This window comes from Ursus maritimus, unplaced genomic scaffold (genome assembly GCF_017311325.1).
Source record: "Ursus maritimus isolate PB19 unplaced genomic scaffold, ASM1731132v1 scaffold_2, whole genome shotgun sequence".
Lineage (NCBI taxonomy): Eukaryota > Metazoa > Chordata > Mammalia > Carnivora > Ursidae > Ursus > Ursus maritimus.
Genome location: NW_024424452.1, coordinates 70,139,851 through 70,160,828, shown reverse-complemented (window position 1 = coordinate 70,160,828; position 20,978 = coordinate 70,139,851). Strand labels below are relative to the sequence as shown.

Here is a 20,978-nt window from a genome sequence, read left to right as displayed (position 1 = left end):
ACGCTGTGCAGGAAGTGAAGCCACCAAAGGGTCATGTCCTTCACGTCAACATCCCAGCGAGCCCCGTACCAACCAGACCCAGGTACCCTTGGCTGCAAGGCACCGCTCTGAAAACGTCCGACGTGGATTCCTCATTAATGACATGGGGTCTCCGACATGCCTTCCTTTTTCTAAGCCCACAGCATTGAGGGAGTCTGCAGTGGTCCCGCTCTTGGATTGCACACCAAATGCAGTCGATAGCACACAGCACAAGGGCATCTGGGAGGCGTGGAGGAAGAGGAGGGGGTGCGCACAGCCGTTCACTAACCCGACGGGCTCCCAAGGAGTCGAGGCTGCAGCCCTGGACATCTCCAGCCAAGATGTCGCTGAGGTCCCTGGGGCATCTGGTGGACGGAGGGAAGGGTGGCACCGGGGATGGACGCAGACAGCCTGACACCCTCCCCAGCGGTGGGGTGACATGCAGAAGGTGCCCAGAGAAAGCTCTTGAAGCTTTCAGAGCTGAGCGTATTATTTTTTTAAGGTTTACTTATTTGAGAGAGAATGCAAGCAGGGGCAGGGGCCGAGGGAGAGAAGCAGACTCGGGAGCGCAGGGCCTGACGCGGGGCTCGATCCCAGGACCCCCAGACCATGACCTGGGCCAACACCAAGAGTCGGACGCTTAACTGACTGAGGTTAAGGAGCCCCAGCACTGAGCGTATTCTAATGTCAGAATCGCCACCAGTAGAGCGGAACACAAAACTCTTTCTCACGCCATCTTTGGAAAACTAGGAACAACCGGTACAATGAACACAAACGAGTCTCCTCTGAATTAATTATCTCGTCTTTTTATTTCAAAAGAAAGGAAACCAAGCAGCTGAAGGGCGGCGCAGTTAAAACAGCAAAGCTGCAGAGGAAAGAGGAGAAAGAAGTGGGTCAGATTCCAATGACACGGCGGCTGGACGCGGACAGTCTGATGCAGCAAACCTCCATCCCATCAGGTCCCGGGACTCGCTGGGCCCCTTTTCTGGAAGCTGAGCCTTTGCCTTACACATTCGAGACGCGTCACGTGCACACAGGTCACACTTCATGGTTACGCGAAAGGCATGCAGTTCCCACGGCCACCTGGAGGGTACCACGCCGTGCACAGGCGCTGCTCCCGTCTGCCGGGTCCTTCCTCGGGTCCTCTCCTTTCTCTCCTGTTTGAAACTTTGCTGCAAGACCGGTGCAGCCTAACGCTCCCTGCCCTGCCGGCCGGCCCAGCTTCACAGCTCACCCTTCCATCCACTTCCCATTCGTGAAGGGGGTTGCCAAGCTCGGAAGGTAAAACTTCCCAACAGTAAGACTGCCTCTTATCTGGGTTCACTGATGATTTCAGTCAAGCCAGTAATTTACAATTTGTTGCTTTAAGACAAGTTGCTCCCAGTTTCATCCACTCCTGAAATTAAGCCTGGCCCATAACTCAGAAATTCCATGAGATAAGACACATGAGTTCTGTCTGCACATAAAACCACCATGACTTTTTTTTTATTATTTTAAAAATTCTTTTTAAAAATATTTTGAGAGTGAATGAACGAGAGAGTGAGAGAACGAGTAGGGTGAGGGGCAGAGGGAGAAGCAGACTCCCCACTGAGCAGGTAGCCCGACATGGGGCTCGATCCCAGGACCCTGAGATCATGACCTGAGCCAAAGGCAGACGCTTCACCGACTGAGTCACCCAGACGCCTCTCAACCGTAACTTTAAAGCGTGATCTCCATCCCTGCTGCTGTACGAGGCGCGCTCCCAGATTATAAAGCCCCCATTTTGTGGGCTACCATGTGTTTATATCTTTAGCAAAGAAAACAGCTCTGCCTAATCTTCTAAGTTAGGACAAACGCACGTTTCTAGCTTTAAAATTTGTAGCGAACAAAGATAACATGAGAGACTAACCCATTTGGACCATAAGAGAAGCCACCTTTACATTTAATCTACTGTGCTATTCTACTGAACGATTTCGGCCTATCAACCTGATAGGCCTGGGAAGGAAAATGTATTTAAACATTCCGAATCTCCTCGTGGAAACGGTGCAGGTTGTCCTAGCAAGAAAGCCAATTCATGGCCTCCCGCGTTCCCAGAAACAAAATACAAAGCTCCAAACCAGCTTTGCTGTCACTCAGATGCCCACTCTCGGCCCCCAAAGGGCCGGCAGGAAGTTCGGTGGAGCTGGTTTTTATGCAGGTCAAGTAAAGGAGGGTCTGAAAACGCCTCTGAGAGGCGAGGTGACAGAAAGCTTCCCACCAGCGCCACAGGGCCCACCTCTGCTTGCAGCAGACTCGCTGGTCCCAACATACCCACGCTCTGCCCCCCAGCTACAGACTCGAGGTTTTCAGTGCGTTTCTATAATTACAGACTGCGGGGACGTTTCCTCATTCAGTCTTATCAAGCAGACCAAAAAAAGAATTTCTATGAAAATATGTAAATACTGTAATTGAGTTTGGGATATTTTGCATCAACTACAGATGTCTTGAGATAGAATTTTCCTTCTAGCTCATTCACTTTTGTTAGAAACACTTCATTTTCCCAAAAAAGAAACTCCTAAAATGAAGAGCATATCTTCTTGCTAACAAACACAGAATTCCAAAACACATGCACACCCACCGAAAACTAAGTCAAAGAATGTCCGCACAACAGGGCTCCTGTTTTATAACCCAGACCTTCCGGGATGACCTCTGACTGTGCCGATTACCTTCCTCTTGTCGAGGCCAAGCAAGGACTCAGGACAATAGTCACTCCAATAGCCCAGAAGTCGCTGGGATTACAGTGAGGAGCAGCGGGGGAGGAGTGATGACCCGCGTGCTTCTACAGAAGGACAGAGCGGACAGGGCACAGCGGGCTCCAGGGACAGGAGCCGCGGAATGTTCCTCCCCAAGAAACACAGAAGGGCAGCTTCACCCCACGCGGCTCAGGCTGTTCACTGAAGCGGCTCCTGGACCAGAAAGAGTCCACCAAGGACGTCCCATTGTGGACATGGGGTCGTATGTCTCACGTGATCCCACAGCCCCGGGTCTCTGTGACAGTGGGTCTCCGTGAAGAGCAGCAGGTGCTCCGGGGCTGAGAATGCACCGACGCTGCCAAGCAGACACCCGTCAACCCCTCGGGCACCACCAGCACCTTACGTGATAGCCCTGACCTCAACGGTCACCTTGCGGATTCTTATGTTCCCCACCCAGAATGCGTGTTTCTCAGTGATTAGGGTCTAAGATTTAACACACTTAAAATCTGCACTTAAGATCGGAGAGCAAAAGTCAGGGCTTCCTTCCCTCCCGTTCGATCAAAAAAGAAAACCAACCAGCCAGTGGCCACAGAGGAAGGCAGAAGCAGACGCCACCTGAGAGGCCCCGAGGGAGGAGGCGAGGCCCCGAGGGAGGAGGCCAGCCCCACACAGCCGGGGAGCTCCGGGCATCAGGCCAGGGAAAGGGCAAAGGGGTGGCTTCATCAGGAGTCCGGGAACGCCACTCCCTTTCAGAGGCAGCGCCAACCCCCAAGTTCACGTTCGGCAGCTGACGCTACTGACAGCAGGCGTGATCCTGGGAAGGAGTGGGGGCTGAGAACACCACCCACCTCAATCGGTAGATGAAAGGACACCAGGCTTTAAACACGGCTCTCTTCTGAACATCCAACCCTCCCAGCACTTTGCTTGGGGGAAATTCTCCTCCCCCGAGAGTCTGGGGACAAATTCCGTGCCTCCCACGGAGCCTCTCTGCGCTGCTCTGGGTGCCCTATCAGTTCCTCACCGGTCTGGCCTGGCCAGTCCCCAGCACGGCGGCAGTGGTGGCAGCCCACTGTGAGCACAGACGCCACCAGACTCGAGGGTGCGCAGGGCCAGGGAAACTTGGAGCCGCCTGGTGCCTGATTCTGTGGCAGGCAGGACAGACCACATGGGCCCCCAAGTTCACCCTGGGTGGGTGGGTGGGGGGGAAACAAGGAAAATCCCAAGTTGATATTTCTCATCTAAAATTTAGTGAAGCAAATTGCAAGACGTTTAAAATGCCTTTAATGTTTAAAAAAGGGCCTTACAATTTCCACAGGTGTGACTAAGGGCATGGAACGTTAGAAGTTTTAAGAACCAGTGTTAAGAAGCCGCCTGGGGCACGTGTGTCGCGGAGTGTTAGCCGAAAACCTCTTTTCCTGGCCTCTACAGATTTGAACCAAAACCCTTGTGCCTGCTAGGGAATTCAGTACCCCGTAATGTAGATTTCTTCTCCTCCAAGCATCATTTCTCGTGCAGTCCAAAGGACCAGTGGTGTGCTTTTCTGCACATTCTACGCCTTCTTGGAAGGACCATCACTTATGAAAATAAGCTGACCCACAGAACAGTATTCGCTATGTTAGTGACTCCTTCTTCACGTATTTAAAAAATTCTGTTACCCACAGCTAAAGAAACCATTCTCGGAAGCAAAGNGGAAAGAGTTAAGTTTACACACGAGGAACTTGGAAGTTTGTCATCTGCGTGTAGATTTTTCATTCACGGCGTAATACAAACTTAGTTTTCCAATGAAATAAGTAAGTTTTCCTAACAGCTGTCGTTAAGACGGGAAGCTGCGTTCTCTCGTGTCTAGAGGCCGGTGCCCTGGTGCATAGACCTCAGTGTAGGGAGTTTCTGGGTCACAGACACCGGTAAACATTGAAGTCGTCACATCTGTGATTTCTTTAGATTTAACGTAAGTAACCAATAAATGTGGCTGTCATTCCTTTACATCCTAAGTCACTATGCCCAAGTCAGGGATTCACCCTCTCATAAAAACAGCTAGCTTATAAAGAAAAACTACTTAGAAAGGCAGGTCAGTTCACACAGCTTGTACCTGGAGCAGTGTGTGAATGTGTGTCCTTCCCGGAAGACCCCGCTGCCCCTCAGGGGAGCACCCGTGGCGGGCCTGTCGTCCCCGGCCCGCACAGCCCTGCCACCCATGTGCTGTCGTAGCCGTTTCTTTTCTAATCAGTCTTAGACTTAAGTTGAAGGCTTCACTCTTCTAGTATTATTAGGATATAAAAATCTCGACTCTCAAAAACTCTCTACAGACAACGTAACAGGGGCACGGGAAGCCCACGGCCCATCTGGATGTTGGCCCCTCTAGGGTTCGGTTGCAGAAACGTCATTTCCTGGAGGGCTGCCCGCTCCAGCATCTTCGCCAATGTGCTCAGACTCCAGAGAAGGCTACTCTTGAGTCAGTGTTCTTCACTCCGTCGTCATGGCACGGAAGGCACCTAGAACATTTCTGTTCACCCAGATTCATGGGTCCTTACACATGCTTCAAGTTCTGACAACGTCAAAATCATCCGAGTATAAATACTAAGTGGCTTTTCAGTGACAAGTCAGATGTACTAAGCATCAGCCCTTTGGATGCAGCACTCCGGGGACCCTTTCACATCCCTCAGAGTCTCCTCAGGGAGACGTACGGACACAAATTCATCTTTCTAGTAAAAACAAAACTGGCACTACAACCACAGGTTTGGGATTATGAAGTAAGTGTCTTTAGGAAACAGGATTATAGGACAGACACATAAAAGAGCAAGAGCCCCTAGAGCGTTCTTTCACACACTACACTTTATGTGGTGCCGTTTCCATGCTACCCATCGACAAACTTAAAGGTGATGGGGTTATAAAGTTATGATGCAGCATCCCTTTGTAAACTGTGCTCTGGAGGATAACACTTAGAAGCGAGAGGTCAACTCTTCAAACGGCACTGAAGGCATATACAGATCTTAGGAGACACAGAAGCTGTGGCGGGGCAAGTTGAAAAGGTTGCAATCTGTTACTTAATTCACTTCTTTAAAAAAAAAAAAAGATTTTATTTATTTACGAGAGAGAGCAAGAGGGCAGGGGCAGGGACAGAGGCAGAGGGACAAGCAGACTCCATGCTGAGCGCAGAGCCCGTCGTGGGGCTCGATCCCACAACCCTGAGATGAAACCAAGCGTTGGACGCTTAACCGACTGAGCCACCCAGGTGCCCCATGTTGCTTAATTCACATCTGAATGGGACAGAAGTGACTTCTAGTTTGTAGACGAACATTATGATGTACACATGAAGGGGAGCAAGGGCCTGAGACGGCTGACATGGCTGCAGGCGCCCACGAAAAGGGGAGAGGATGACGGAGAGAAACGTGGGGTGTGGTGACAGAGTAAAGACAGGGGTTACTGTACCTCCAATGAAGACATCAGAATCTCACAACGGACTCAAAATCAGTACCACGTGAAGTCAGATAAACAGTGTTCCTGCTCATACGAAGGCTTCAAGAAGTCGGCACACTAAACACCACAGATCAGACTTTACTATGCTTAAAATTCAGTGCTTGCTAAGGTCCTTTCCCCTGCCAACTACATCAAGGGAAACAGTAACTGTGTGAGTTTCAGTGTCTATGCCATAGATTAAAACAGTAAAATTAAACCTTTGTCACTCTCTTGACGGGAAGAGCAGACCACTGCGCCAAGACGGGCCGAGGGGAGACAGGAAGGGGGGACCCACAACAGCCGTTTCAAACGAACAGCAGACACACGATCACGTCTTCCCTTTGTCTGTTACTCAGTATTTTCGACTCCGGAAATCTGGAAGGAATAGTGACGAGCTGTGTAGACTTTGGGTAGTGAAGCCACAGGCTTTTTGCATTCAAGAGAACTTATTTTAGAGCCGAAAGATCACTTCACAGTGTCATCTAAGTGTCACAAACAAGCAACACGTATATACTGCAAGTTTATTTCAATCACACAAACGAAGTTAGCGTGTAGGAAATTTAAATGAAACAGTACGGTAAAAATAGCAGAGAACCGAAAAATCTAAAAAGGAAGCACACCTAAAGCATGAGAACCAACATTCATTAGTGTTTCATCTTCAGTTCTGATTGACAGGTGATGCTTGCAAATTGTGAACAAACTGTGAAATCACGATGACTGCTCTGGAGAGATTTCAGCACCGGCGGTAGGATGTATACATTCAGTTGGTTTGCAATGGACTGCTGGCCATTTACAGAGCATCTAGGACAGATTTGTCACGGGTCAGATCACAGTGTTGAGGAAAGAAGTGCCTTCCTGAAATCAGAAAGGACTCCCTGAACTGCACTCAGCTTCGGACACCCAGTGAACACAGAGCACGAACACCGTCGGCATGACGGGTTCCAAGGAACATCACCTCGCTAAGGGAAGTCACATGAGCTTCTGCTTCCCACTGGAATTACTGAAATCTCTAACGATGACAAAACTGTCCTGTAGGACAGTAAATGTGTACGGTGATTGGGAAGAACACATTTAGCGATCCGGGCGAACGCACACTGATGGAATGCGATGTGACCCAGCACTGGTTCTGTCCTGTTACACAGACATCCTGGGAGGATCGGACCAAGGCACGAGACACCGAGTGCATACACCAGCTCCTCATTAAGATCTAGCGTGTTGCTGTAGTCTTTCCTCTGACTTTGGACCACTTGTACCCAGTATCCTATCCTACTAGAGACTAACTTCACCGACAAAATCAAGTGATTTCTCACCAGATTTATAGGGGACGTGAGCGTTTATACCATCTAAGTGTTTGCATAACCGAAAGGACAGTAATAAAGATCAAAGTGCCTCTGATCTCTTTTAGAAGACAGTACTGTAGAGGCTTGCTGCAGCTTGGATGCCTTTCCTACTACTGCCTGACGATGAACGGTTGATAGAACAGAACTGTGGACTGGAATTATGATGGCTCATCCATCACAAATTAATCTGAAACTGAAGTCTCTACAGAAACAGGAACTATTTTAACAAGGAAAATAATTCCCTCACTCAAACCTTTTTGAGTGGTAAACTATGCTACCAAGAAGCTCTGACCAACTGAGGTTACAAAATCTAGAAAAAGATGAAAATGAATTATTTCTTCAAAATTTTAGTAAAACTTCAGATTATCAAAGATTTCAAAGCAAATATGGCACGTAACTGAAGCATAAATCAAGATGGAGAGCCTGGAGAATTTGTGATTTCCTAAATTAAAAAAAAACAACAAACCTATCCTTGCAACATATAGAATTTCTCCCCTATTTCAATCTTCGAGAGTTTCCAGGGGAAGGGCATGGATTACATGTGCACACATGTGTGTGCACACCCGTGTGGGGGTAAGCAGAGGACCTAGGTCCTTCTTCCCACCACCTGAGTCTCGCTCTGTCACGACAAGAGAACCACGCAGAGCCCCTCGCTGGTCCCCTCTGCCACGTGGTGTCTGTGACATCAGTTGCTGCTGACATCGCTACTTCGTGTGTTTCCACGTAATGAAATTCAAAAGCAGCTTCCTGGTCAGGAACATGTACCTGACACCTGTCCAACTGCGGGCACCTAGGTAGTAAGTAACTGCCAAATTCAGGGATCGAATTTTCGAGTTCCACAGTACGATGTAATCCATGTGAAGCTCAGAATCATGTTCCAGACCGCTGAGATTATTCAAGTTAAAATACGAACAGCTGAAGACATGATGTAAAAGATTGAGTACTTGGTTCTGCTAACATATTTACCAATTAAAGTCACAAAATATTCCTCATTATTATTCATGCAGGTAATTGAGAAAAAAAAGTGCAGAAATTAACTTTAAAAGAAAAATTATTCCTTCCTTCCTCCCACCCCCCTATACTCTACAAAAGGTTTTCCCTGGGACCAGGCCTTGAAAAGGCCCCTACGTTATTAGTGGGACATGCATTACTGTCTGCAATTAAAAAAGCTAATTTTGTGGTGGTTGTAATTACATTATAAAAATGTCCACATGCATAAATCTAAAAAAGGTTGAAAACCTACGGTAAGTCTACAATATATTGTTTTACATTTGACCACTGGTGTGTGTTACGTAGGAGTCATAGATTTGGTAAAGCATTTTAACAATTTAGGAAGGCATCTAAATCTTTAAATTCTGGACGCATTTTATGTTTTAATCTACAAAATTGCATGAAGGCTAACTCGAGAGACTTCCTATCATTCTAAAATTCCTCAAGCCAGACAAATCATTTTTAGGACACTTTCTTATAAATATCACCCTTGGAAAGCACATACAATTCCATTTGTTCCACTCTTAGGATCTTAACCTACACAGGGCTGATCTCCAATCCTCACGGAATATCCAATGTGATAGGAAGACAAACCTGAGAGAAACATTTACAATACAATAGCATAACTTGCTCAATTCTTCGTCAGCACTCTCTGAAAACAAACTTCTTAAGCCTTTCTCCTCTTTATTTTAGCAATGGACTGTGAAAAACGTGCGATTTTTGTCTTGACATGAAAATATTTCAATGCGTGGCGATCTTGCCTGATGGGTTTAGTATTTTCTGCATAACTACGAAACAGGAACTTGTATCCGACTCTTCCATCCTGTTGAAAAGGTCAGAAAAAAGCAGCAAACTGGGAGGGAAATAGCTTATCGCCAGAGTAACAGCGTCTGAAGGCTCGCGAGGATGTTGGTTTCCTCTTTCCGACTGTTTGTCTCCACTGTCTTCTCACAGCTCACAAATGTAGGGGTTTGTTGTTGTTAACAGCTGTTGTTTGCAGGGGTCTCTCTCCTTTCTCCAGACTTAAGTCCTATTCCTCCTTGGTTCGTCTCTCTACGCAGAATTGGACTTGCTCAGTTCTTGCCTGATCGCTGGGCACGAAAAGGAAATGTATTTCAAGTAAATACAATGATGAGGTAAAATCAATGAGTGATTCATTCCTAAGAAATCTCAGAGGCTGTCTTCAAACTCCAAGTAATAAAGAGACGAACGGACCCTGCATGTTCCACTGCACAGACCTTTGTTTTCTTAACACAAAGATGGTATAATTCATATATATGTACACACACACACACACTAATTCATTTGCGCCCTCCCTTTTGTGTACACAGTGACGACACGGACTCTGTGGGCTCAGCATCCACAGAGAAGACAGCGGGGTGGGATGTGAGGCCAGAGCCGAGCCCCGTCGGCCTGGATTTCCATCTGACGCTACTCAACCCCTGACACGTAGGGACCTCATTTATCCCGATTTTTACAAATAACTTCCATTGTAAGGAGAGGGCTCCTCCCTGACATCCTAAGCCAAGCAAAAGGCAGGTTACTATGCAAAAGTAATTGTTTTATGCCCTAAGTAATAAACTGGTTATTTCTTTATGTGCATTTCCTTAAAAATGGGTATTCTCAAACATTACAGGGACAGCAAATCTGTTTATATACTCACCATCAATGAGCTCTTCTTTTAGCTTTGTTAATTCTTTTCTCATTTCATCTAAAATGTCCTAAAATATTAGAGAAACACATCAGGAATACAGGGGAAAAAAAAAAAACCTACCACTACAAATACTGTTGCTCATTAGAATTTTAAGAATATATGAAGTATGATGTATAGTTTGTATTGCCAGAGTCCCTCCCAGACAAGGCTGTCTTAGAGTAGTCCGGGCAAATCATGTTTTAACAGTCTTACTAGTCTTCGCTTATTCTAGCCTAGCAAAACATGAAACATTAGAATACGCTCTAAAACTAAAAAATAATTCTGCCATCCAGTGAAAGGTAGGATTCAGGTTAATTTCTAGAAAAGATAGTAGCTCCGCTTTCAGCCTTGTCTTCCAGAAGCAGTCTGAAAGGTGGAGCATAATGAAATTTCAAGAACAGGAAAAGTAAACTAGACAAGCAGATCCTGGCCAACCTGTGATCTGGTCTGAAGTATGGGATTCCTTAGGAATCACACCACAGCTGCCACACCTTGCTTCAAGGAAACCGATTTTCCCCTGGAGCTGCCCTAATGGGTAGAGACGAGGGTGGATGGGGCCCTGTCTGGACTTAGAGGGTCCGATATGGCAGACACAGCCACACGCAGCCACCGAGCACCTGAGATGTGGCCAGTGTGAAATGAGATGTGCTGCCAGGGTAAAGCACACACCAGATTTCAAAGACTTAGCAAGAAGAAAATAATGTGTAATAATTCTTTAGTAATTTTAAAATATTGATTACATATTGAAATGTTATTTCGGTTATATTAACTGAAATATATTAAAATGAAATTCACCTGTTTCTCTTTACCTGTTTAATATGGCTACTAGAAATTTTAAAGTACTTGTGTGGCCCCTTTTTGTATTTTGGTTTAATAGTGTTGTTCTAGACGCTCCTTCCTCCATGAAAACCATCCGCCTTCAAAAATTTTGCAAAATCTGTATTTATAAGTTCACTTTGAAATCATGGACAACCACCCCACCCCTGCCCAAACTTAAAAAATCCATAAGAACAGGGGCTCCTGGGTGGCTCAGTCAGTTGAGCGTCTGATTCTTGATTTCGGCTCTGGTCACGGTCTCAGCATTGCGCGATGTAGCCCTGCTTTGGGTTCCGGGCTGGGCGTGGAGCCTGCTTAATACTCTCGCTCCCTCTCCCTCTGCCCCTCCCCGCCCCAAATTACCAGCACAGTGTCACACGACAGCTAAAAGGGCTTTGACAAGGTGACGCAATTTGAAGAGTAACACCTACCCTTTGGATGGATTAGTTCCAATATGTGACCTTTACTACTGCACACCTCAGGTAAAATTAAATCGCTCTATTTAAGGCTCATTTTCTTAAAAACCTTTTCATGTTTAAAATAAGGTTGAAACACTCAATTAGTATAACTCCTCCACTTTACCAATGAGGAAACAAGCACAGAAATTATTAGTACAGACTATCAGATATCCTTATTTAAATTCATATTAAAATCTGCCCTAGCAGGAGAACTTTCCTCTCTTCCCCACTACTTCAGATAGCCAAGAAGTTACCACGTTCTCAAGTGCGTGCCAGCGTCTACTTTAAAGTGTTTTTCAAGAAAAGAAAGCCATGTTTAATATACAGGAAAATGAGGGCTTGATTATCAATGACCTCAAGCTTCCTTTTCAAACTTATAGGACTCAATTTAACTTTTCAAATAACTTTACAGTATAAAAATTAGATTTATCTGCAATTATGGTTAGTATTTCTCCCTTTAATTCGTATTTGACTTTAATTTTGAATGCCTGTTACTGCAACATTCTGGGTCCCCTTTTGAGCCCCCAAACATTTACTAGCATTTAAACAAAGGAGTGACACCACAGGGAGCACTGGCTTTGAGGAAAGATGTGGGCTCCGATCCTGACTCAGCTACTGACTGAGCTGTGCGACTGAGCCGTGGAACTCCTCAGAATCTCAGATGCGCAGAGTCTGAGTCTAACACTGTCTGATGGGCCTCCCACGAGGACCAGAAGACACACCATGCTAAGAGTCCAGCCAGCGCCTGGCCTGCTGTGACAGGGACTGGTGGTGACGGTCACTGCTCTCATAGGTCCCCGGGGGGGCCTTGCTTCCTGCAGCTACTCTGGGCTTAGGTCCGTGAAACCGACGTTGTCTTACTAAGGTGTGTACACTGCCCCTCCTCTTTAAATCTTTTTAACACTGCCAATTTTTAAAAATTTATTTTACCTCTTCTGGGAATAAAATATTTTAAAGCCCTACACATCTTCTCACCTATCACTCCTTCCCCTTTCTTGTTTGAGTACCTATGTGTATAACGCAGAGGTATCCAAAATATGGACAAGATCCTTTTCTTTTTTATAAAGTTGAGATAACTGTTCATACTGTTTGGTTCCCTGTCTGTTTCACCTAGCATGGGCGAGTGCTCACCATTCAGTATTCAATACTCTCATTTTTGGTCCCTTAATGATCACTGGGCCCTCCCCAACACTGTGGATTTATATACTTCTGCAGTATTTTCGTAGCATAAATTCTTGGAAGTGAAATTGCTGGGTTCAAAGGTAAGGTATTTATTTTTAAGGCCTGTGATCTATTTTCCCAACTGCTTCCTAGGAAATAAAAGTATACGAGAGTGCCCATTTCCCTCACATTCTTGCCAAAACCAGATTCACTGGGTCCATTTTTGTCAACAGGTAAGTAGAAAGTGCAACCCCATTTTCCTTCACAATTACACACCATGCACTGACATATAAAGTTTATTTTATATCATTAAGCCACCTGCCCCCACCCTTCACCACTGCTGGAACTTTACGTGAACGCACTGAACCAAAAAAAAAACGAAGATTTGAAAAAAACAATACAGTACTCATGTCACTGTTTCATTTGTATAGAAAGATCTAAACTCTATATTCTTTTCCAGTACATTCACCATCTGTCAAATGCCAGCACACAGACATTTTTACAGAGAAACCAGTGCACGGGGAGGAAAAGCTGCTGGCGAGCGCCTACCTGCTTCAGCCTGTCGTAGTCTAGCCCCTCCGTCTGGACGCCGTTGGCACTGGGCTGTGATGAAGGTGCAGATTTTGGTCTGTACAAATGGAATTTCCAGGACAGGTAAACAATACTTGGGATGTTTAAGGAGTTCACAAAAAATTGCAAATTTACCAACCCAACACCAGATTTCAGTACTTTTCTTAAAACACAGATGTTAAAAAGTTAATCGTCAAAGTTGCAGGACTGACTAGAACAGAAAACGGATGGTATTTTTCACTTTGCTCAGTGTGTCCAGTTATTTGTAAAGAAATCAGACAACAGTGATGGGATGAAAATGCTCTTCAATAAAGGGCAGAGGAGCACATTCTCTGCGCAGACGGCAGGAAACGGGGTGTGCAGCACGCTGACGGGAACAGACACACCTGACCAGCTGTGACATCGAGGCCCAAGGAGCACGATCTCGTTCTTCTGAAAGTGTACAGAGCCTATGAAACACCTGGCAGACCAACCACTAAGATGCATCAGTTTACAAATTCTGTGCCTTGGTTTACGGGAAAAAACCAACTTAGTAATAAGCATGATTCGTTCTGTGTGTTTCATGCCATTTCGAGCATCCAAATAAGTAAGAATGCTGGGGAAAAAATGAAAAGGATATTCATATCCAGTTGGCTATGTGGCTGTTTCCAGACAAGTTTTTATGGAGATGCCATCTGAATGATGTGTTTCCAGCTAACTACTTACACAAACTTATTTTGTTTAAAAAAAACAAAACAACAAAACAACAGGGTGCCTGGTGGCTCAGTCAGTTAAGCATCTGAATCTTGGTTTCGGCTGGGGTTGTGATCTCAGGGTCGCGGGCTTGAGCCCCACATGGGGTTCCACACTCAGTGGGGAGTCTGCTTGGGATTCTCTCCCTCTCCACTGTCCCTCCCCCTCGCATGCACATTCTCTCTAATAAATAAATCTTTAAATTAAAAAAAAAAGGAAATGCCACACAGAAGATTATTACTACATGTTCAGAAGTTTAGCTTCTATTAAAAATTCTACATGAAGAAATAAGTCTTAGAAATTAGGTATATTTTAAGCAAGAGTTTCAGTATCAAATAAACCAGTCATGGCTCCTTTCCAATTTCGGCAAGTAGAGAAAATCCCAGTGGAAAATCTAGAGTCTTAACTGGGCACTCCTCTATGTTCTGGTTTAGTATGGTAAGTGGCCATGTTTCGCTCTGAGGGCTGCAACTCAATGCAGATGAAAACTATCCGCTGAGTCATGTATCTTCAAGTACCAACGTCACAAATCTGAACCGAAACTCGGTACACACAGTAACTTTTCAAAGTTATGATTTCACAACTCTTACAAGGCATATTATACTCCAAACCCACAGGCGTTATTTGTGAAGATGAAATATTGAGTTAATTTGCTTTCATATCAAACGTATGACTGCTTAACAGGTTGTCATACAAAGCAAGTCAGCCAATTTTATTTTATGAGACCTCTGCTGCTCTGCTTGTATGAAGCAGGGAAAAACCACTTTCAGAAAACTTCACTCCATAAGCCCTGAGCTGGGCACTGGGGGGAAAAGACGACTTACTTACAGAGCGTATTCCCTTTCCTCTAGAGAGGACACACCTTTTCACTTTGCTGAGGGGGCGGCTGCATCCCCTGGTCACGGAGGACGTACTGAGAGCCACGGCAGGCCAGGCAGGCGTTCCGGGCACAGGCCGCCCTGGTGAACACCCCTGAGGGTCCACACGCTGCATTTCGTTTACCCCCGCTGTCTGTTCCTGCTCTCCTGACCTACACTCTTAATTACTCTGCTTTTCTTTCACTTTTCACATTTAAGTGGTACAACCAGTGAATGCTTTTCTCCTAAGGTTATATAACGGATATCCCCGACGTTCACATGAACGACTATAGTCTGCTAATTAACCAGGCAGTATGTTATGAATATACCCATACTTATTAAACAATACAACACATTATTGTTATATAATAAACGACTGAGGAAACATGCAATTAAGAAATTTTAATTCATGCTAACATGCAATCCACCACCAGCACCACCACCATGATAATTAACTAAAGGGGGGAACTTTTCATACTGAAGGAAAGAAGTAATCACCACTTTTTAAAAAAAGGTTTATCAACATTATTCTATCAAGGGACCCTACGTGGGAAAGCAGTAAGAGAACTGAGAAGATTAATAACAGAAAATCTCATTAAATGCTATTTTCCTATGTACTAGCAAAATTTCTAAGTAATTCTTTTGGTGACAATGATTAAACCACCTTGAAAAAAGCAGGAAAAATGATTTCGTGCTTGTAATATCAACATTTTACACAGATTTAACTGGCTGACAAACTTATTAAATATTTTAATCATCAATAGTATGAAAATAACTTGGCCAAATACAGTCTGCAGAGCTCCTGACTCACTGCCATAGACACCCCTCCATATACTATTTAAGTCATGTTCCCAGGAGACTTCATGTGTATTTTTAAAAATAGGCACATATAATAACATGGGCATACCTCTGTTATTTGTAATCTATGGGTTTTCACCATAATTGATAACAAAGTACGAGGCCTTCCCAGAGGTTTCTGTGTTACCTCTAAACAGCTGCCTATAAAATAACTACCACAATATTTAAAGTCCCTCTACCAAATTAATTCTAAATATAAGCTTAAACACTTGAGGATTTTTAAAAAATTGTCAATTTCTTTAATTAAGAAAGAAATACATGGTTCTTAATTTTCTTAATTAAAAAAACGGTGTAACAGGACTCATCCTAGGAAACCACCTGCCCAGGACGGGAGACGTCAGACTGGTGAAGGCACACAACCCACTGCCAAGTACGGACGAGACACGGATGTCCCTCCAGGAATACGTTTTTCACAAGTGTGGCTGTAATACAGTCCCGTGTTCCACTAGCACACAGTACAAATCTTCTACTCTACCTTTTAAAGGCCTTGTCTCAAGCTTCTAAGGAGAAAAGCCTTTAGAAGAAAATGCAAAAGCTACAAAAAGGGCCTGGAGAAGACACAGGCGGCCTCAGACTCCACTCTAGCCTTGCTGATGTGCCCACCATTCACGTGTGTCCTGATCCAACCAGAAAATGAAGGCAGGGGAATGAACCCTATTAACTTTTCTAATTAAAATCTCGTAGTGTTTTTTAAAAAGTGCTCTAAATAAAGCTAAATATGAAAGATTCTATTTTCCTAAAGTAGCTCCCTTGTGGTGATTACCAATCCAGGTAGAAAAAGCTCAGCCCTATCCTCAACATGTTATTTCAAAGTCTCAAACCACAAAGTCACATCAGGATGATACCTGTGTAATGAATCATAGGACCTGTTGTCAAAAACAATCTGATTTTTCCTTGGAGAATCCCGTCTATGAAGGGGAAAAACCATTTAAAGGGAAATACAATAGAACTTTAAAAAAATAATTCATACTATGTTCCTGTTTTATAGATTTGTAGTCACAGCAAAACAATGAAAGGAGTCCATTAACCTTACAACAGTTTTTTCCCAATACAAAAGAAGATACGTGGACCCTAATTCTATTTATGTAAGGATGCTCGTCTGACAATTACAGAGAACAGAAAGGGAATCGTGGTGCAATGACCACTTTGAGAGACTGCAGACATAGTAAAAGCTACTACACAAAGTATCAACAAGTTTCAAAACATAGTAAAAATCACTGTAGCTTGAAGTACGCAAAATTAACTCATCTCAGAAACAGAGCATGTAAGCTCTTTTACCACCTTCAATAGAAAACCTGTGAGCTCTTACTGAAAACCATACGAGAACTCACACATTCCCAATGGGACATTCCAGTCGGAGTTTAAGGTAATTTTAATGACAACATTTTTGCTTTGACCCTGCTATCTGGCATCTTCCCTAATACAGTACAACACAGCACCTTGTGTGTATGACAGAGTATTAATCAATCCTACCACTGACGTAACCTCAACATGGACGTTTGTAAGAGAAAGGGGTACTTTCATTGCCATGCGAGGATGACGTGCCTTTAGATAAAAACATCAAGTGGCCAATACACTGGCTCTCAGCAGGAACAGGGGACAAAACTTGGGAAGAAAAACCATACAGTTTAATCCTTTCAACATACTTTTCAAATCTTTCATGGCTTAAAACTGCTTGGGGTAAAATTTTAAGACACCTATCACTGGCTGGATCAAATCTATCAAAAGGTATATGAGTGGTCAGGAAAGAAATGGGATTTTCCAAATTTCCATTTCAGGAAAGGAGAGGAAAACCACCCACCAGAGCAGAACACCATTACGACACACTACTGGATAATAAGAACCAATATTCAGTTCATCTACAGGAAAGTCCTTTTTAAATGGTGACTTTCAGAACACTTATTAAACTTCCTTTAGAACTCTGAAAAATCTTTCAAAGAGTATTTTTTAAATGAACCCAAACACATCAAGGAACTTTTATTCCATTTGGAGAACCTATTTCACGTCCCTCCATGGACTCAGGGTTTGCTCACTATGGAACCCGTATCAGTAAGGTAGGGATGAAGAGCAGACACAGAGAGAAAGATTCTTCCCTGTCCCATGTATGTTTTTAAAAGATACACGGGACATCACGATTCTGTTCTCTGATACGGACTTGATAAATTAGTCTTCAAAACGTGCTAGTGGAGAAATCTATAAAAACTACCAGAGACGCACCGGAAGGCCACATCAATCAGGTATCTGATAAACAAAAATGTGCAATTTTTCTCCTCTACTGAAAACATGTCCACCAAAAGCAATTCCTGCATTTTTCTCCTAAAATCAAATACATTCATCTTTTAGTCAGTGAGAAACTAAAAGTTTCTAAATAGTCGAAAAGGCTTTGAGGAACTTAAATAACTCTGTCATCACCAGATCTTTCCTCCTGGCACAAAGAACCACATAAAAACAAATCCAAATTTAGATTTAGGCTCACGCTGAACAGATTTATGACAATGTGAGGTCTATCCTTGTATTTTTCTTTATTAGCTTTCTATTATTAGAATCAAGTTTACTTTTTAAGAGGTAAAAATAAAGCAAAGAGCTCAGAAAGAAAAGGCCAAAAACTTTTTAGTCTCTAAACACATACTTTTTTTCTGGAAAAAAATTTAAGTCCTTTAAACAGTCTCATAAATCCAGAAAAAGTTTCATCTATGTTCAAGATCTGAGATACAAATTTAGTTACGACAATAAAATATGCCTAGCTAAGCAATGCTGAATTCGCTAAGACCATGCCTCACAGCCACTGGTAGAAACAGAAATTCACTAGTCTTGTTTCTGGGCACTATCCTTACTAAGTTGGTTGTAAGTAGAAATTTCTACTGAGAGAGAACTCAATCTTTCTACTTCACAAATTCATAGCTTCAGGTTTTATTTTGCTCTCTTTTACTTTGCTCTCTCATTGTTCAACATTAAATTTCTTGAAAGTGACAACAGTACTGGGGTTACGCAGGAGGATATCCCAGTTCTTAGGGAAAATGCTGAGGCATTTGCAAACTGCTTTCCAACACTCCAGAGAAACACGTGTGGAAGGGAGGTAAGAGCTCATGCCAGTGGGGTAAAACTAGTAACTGGGGAATCTAGGTGACAGGTACATGGGTGTTTCCTCTATTATTCTCTCAACTTTACTGTAGTTTTGAATTTTTCAAAATAAAAAAAAATTGGGGGGAATAAAAACTATCTTAAAATTTCAGACAACCTGGCCAACAGTAAGCAACCCGACAATTCACTAGGAAAAATCTGATGGTGCTCAGTGGTCTCCAGCAGTAGGAGGATTCCAGGTTTTATCTGCTCCTTTGTACTATTTCAAATCTACCATTCACATGTCAATTCCTTTTTAAATACACATGTAGCATAGAAGTCAGAAAACAAACATACCTGGAGATAACAGGTGACTTGCTGCCGTTCATTGTATTTGTTCTTTCCCAAGGTTTTCTTGTTGGTTCTTTAAAAACAAGGTACGTAAGTTATGAAGTCTCCTATGTGCTCCCGGAGTTATTTATTGTGAAACCAATAACGAAATACTAAGTAACATCATACATGTTTATGTGGTAATACAGATGAAAAATTTTTAAGTACAATGCTGAACGTTAATTAAAATCTATAAGGATTCCAATTTGTACACCTTCAGACCTTAAAATGAGAGGACATTAATAAGCAAGTATGACGAGCCCCCCGGGAAAGTGCAGGCTGCCAAGTCTCTGACACCGGAAGCCCACACACCAGGAGGTGCACAGCCTCTCTAGCGATAGAGATGGAATTCTCAGCTCAGGGTCTGGAGAAGCTTCAGGGAGCGCACGAGTGAAATGATGAGCAAATCTGTATAAAAATATGGTCATCCCCTGGGGGAGGGGGATGGATTCATAGTTCTTTTCAACTTGTAAACAGTTCTGTGACCCCAACTGACAGTGGAGTTCTACAGAGTCTGTGTTCTTAGTAACAGCATATATGCTAATTTTGGCTTCTGGAAGAAAGATAAAGTAGTTCATAAACCAGATAATTTTTAATGAAAGTAATATCAACAAACTGATCTGAGTCCCATTTAGAGGAAAAACAATTTACAAAGTCACAATATTAACCACAGTACAGCCATCAAAATATTGAATAGCCACCATTCAATGAGAATGTGAGGTTTTTTTTTTTTTTTGGCAAATGGGTTACAATCACAAAAACAGAATTTTTTAGGATTTCTAAACAGCGGAATTCTAGAGGTTGCTGGTAGTCTCCAAACCAAAATGTGTAGGAATTACTGTGGACATTTCTCTATAAAAACTTCTCATGGGCCATTCTAGACATTAATTCATCAAAATTACCAAATTTATTCATGTCACTTTATTTCAAATTAGATAAAAAGCTGAACAGGTAAGACCAGCTCCTGGCTTCAGTCAAACACAGGAAAGGGCACCTCACATCCTCATCACGGATGCTGTGCTGGTCAGGCACCTCCAGGGAGAGGTAGTTTGTTCGTACTCTATGGAATATAATCGCAACCTAGAGCCCTCAGCATCAGAAACTGCGTGGAGTTCAATACCACTTGCCCAAAGCTGTAATGAGGCTTCTTTTTTCCTTACAAATGAGCAGCTTTATTTCCCTGATTATCAGTATTACCCAAACGCATGGTTAAAAGGACAACTCTCTCCATTTGAGAATGTTTTGAAATGGACATCAGTGCTAACTACGTGCTCACCTAACCTTCATCTTTAAGAATCCAGGATTAAAAGTACTTCCCTTCATCTGATAACGTATGTCTCTGTGCTCTAGTGAATAACCTCAAATCATCCACAGCAGTACACATGGAATGTGTAAAAGTTACGATTTTCAAAGAATCATCAGAAAAAAACTTTGGGTTTTAATGGATCTCTCCATATCACAAAGGCAGAGGAAAAGCAATTCAGTGCCTTCAAGTGTGAACGAACAACTTTGTTTTCATCACCAGGCAGGCACTTGGTCCCAACATGGGTAAATGGGGCATTTTTAACTGAGCAGTATTAGTATTTCGAGAAGGCTCATAAAGGTTAAAACAGACCTCCTGAACTTACCAGGTGTACTTGTTGACGAGACCTTGGAAGTTACGGGCTCCGAATCTTCCTAAATAGACAGAAACACTTATCAATCACATCGTACCCACCAGCAAGCTAGACACAGAGTCAGGGGCTCACATGCTTCCATTTCCAACATGCCTGCTGCGTTTCCCACTGCGTCCTTCATCAGCCTCCTCTCCCTTCCGTTGCAGCCCAGACCTGCCTCCTGTATCCCCCACAGCCCCCGTCCTCCCTGCG

General features: G+C 43.6%; 1 protein-coding gene across 6 annotated transcripts in view; it reads right to left on the bottom strand.

The window, feature by feature from the left end:
• Positions 1-6,692: 6,692 nt before the first annotated feature.
• The window catches only part of ENAH (ENAH actin regulator), a 135,179-nt gene continuing 120,893 nt past the window's right edge, over positions 6,693-20,978 (bottom strand). For 4 of the 6 annotated variants that reach the window (XM_040636123.1, XM_040636122.1, XM_040636124.1 and 1 more), the window contains 5 exons: positions 20,739-20,787; positions 19,078-19,144; positions 13,193-13,271; positions 10,179-10,236; positions 6,693-9,606 (listed from right to left, as the gene is read on the bottom strand). In XM_040636123.1, coding sequence (XP_040492057.1) covers positions 9,569-9,606; positions 10,179-10,236; positions 13,193-13,271; positions 19,078-19,144; positions 20,739-20,787 — 291 coding nt within the window. In that variant the 3' untranslated portion in view covers positions 6,693-9,568. Of the gene's footprint in view, positions 9,607-10,178; positions 10,237-13,192; positions 13,272-16,505; positions 16,569-19,077; positions 19,145-20,738; positions 20,788-20,978 lie in introns of all 6 variants that reach the window. The other 2 variants (XM_040636125.1, XM_040636126.1) reach the window with 1 other exon arrangement.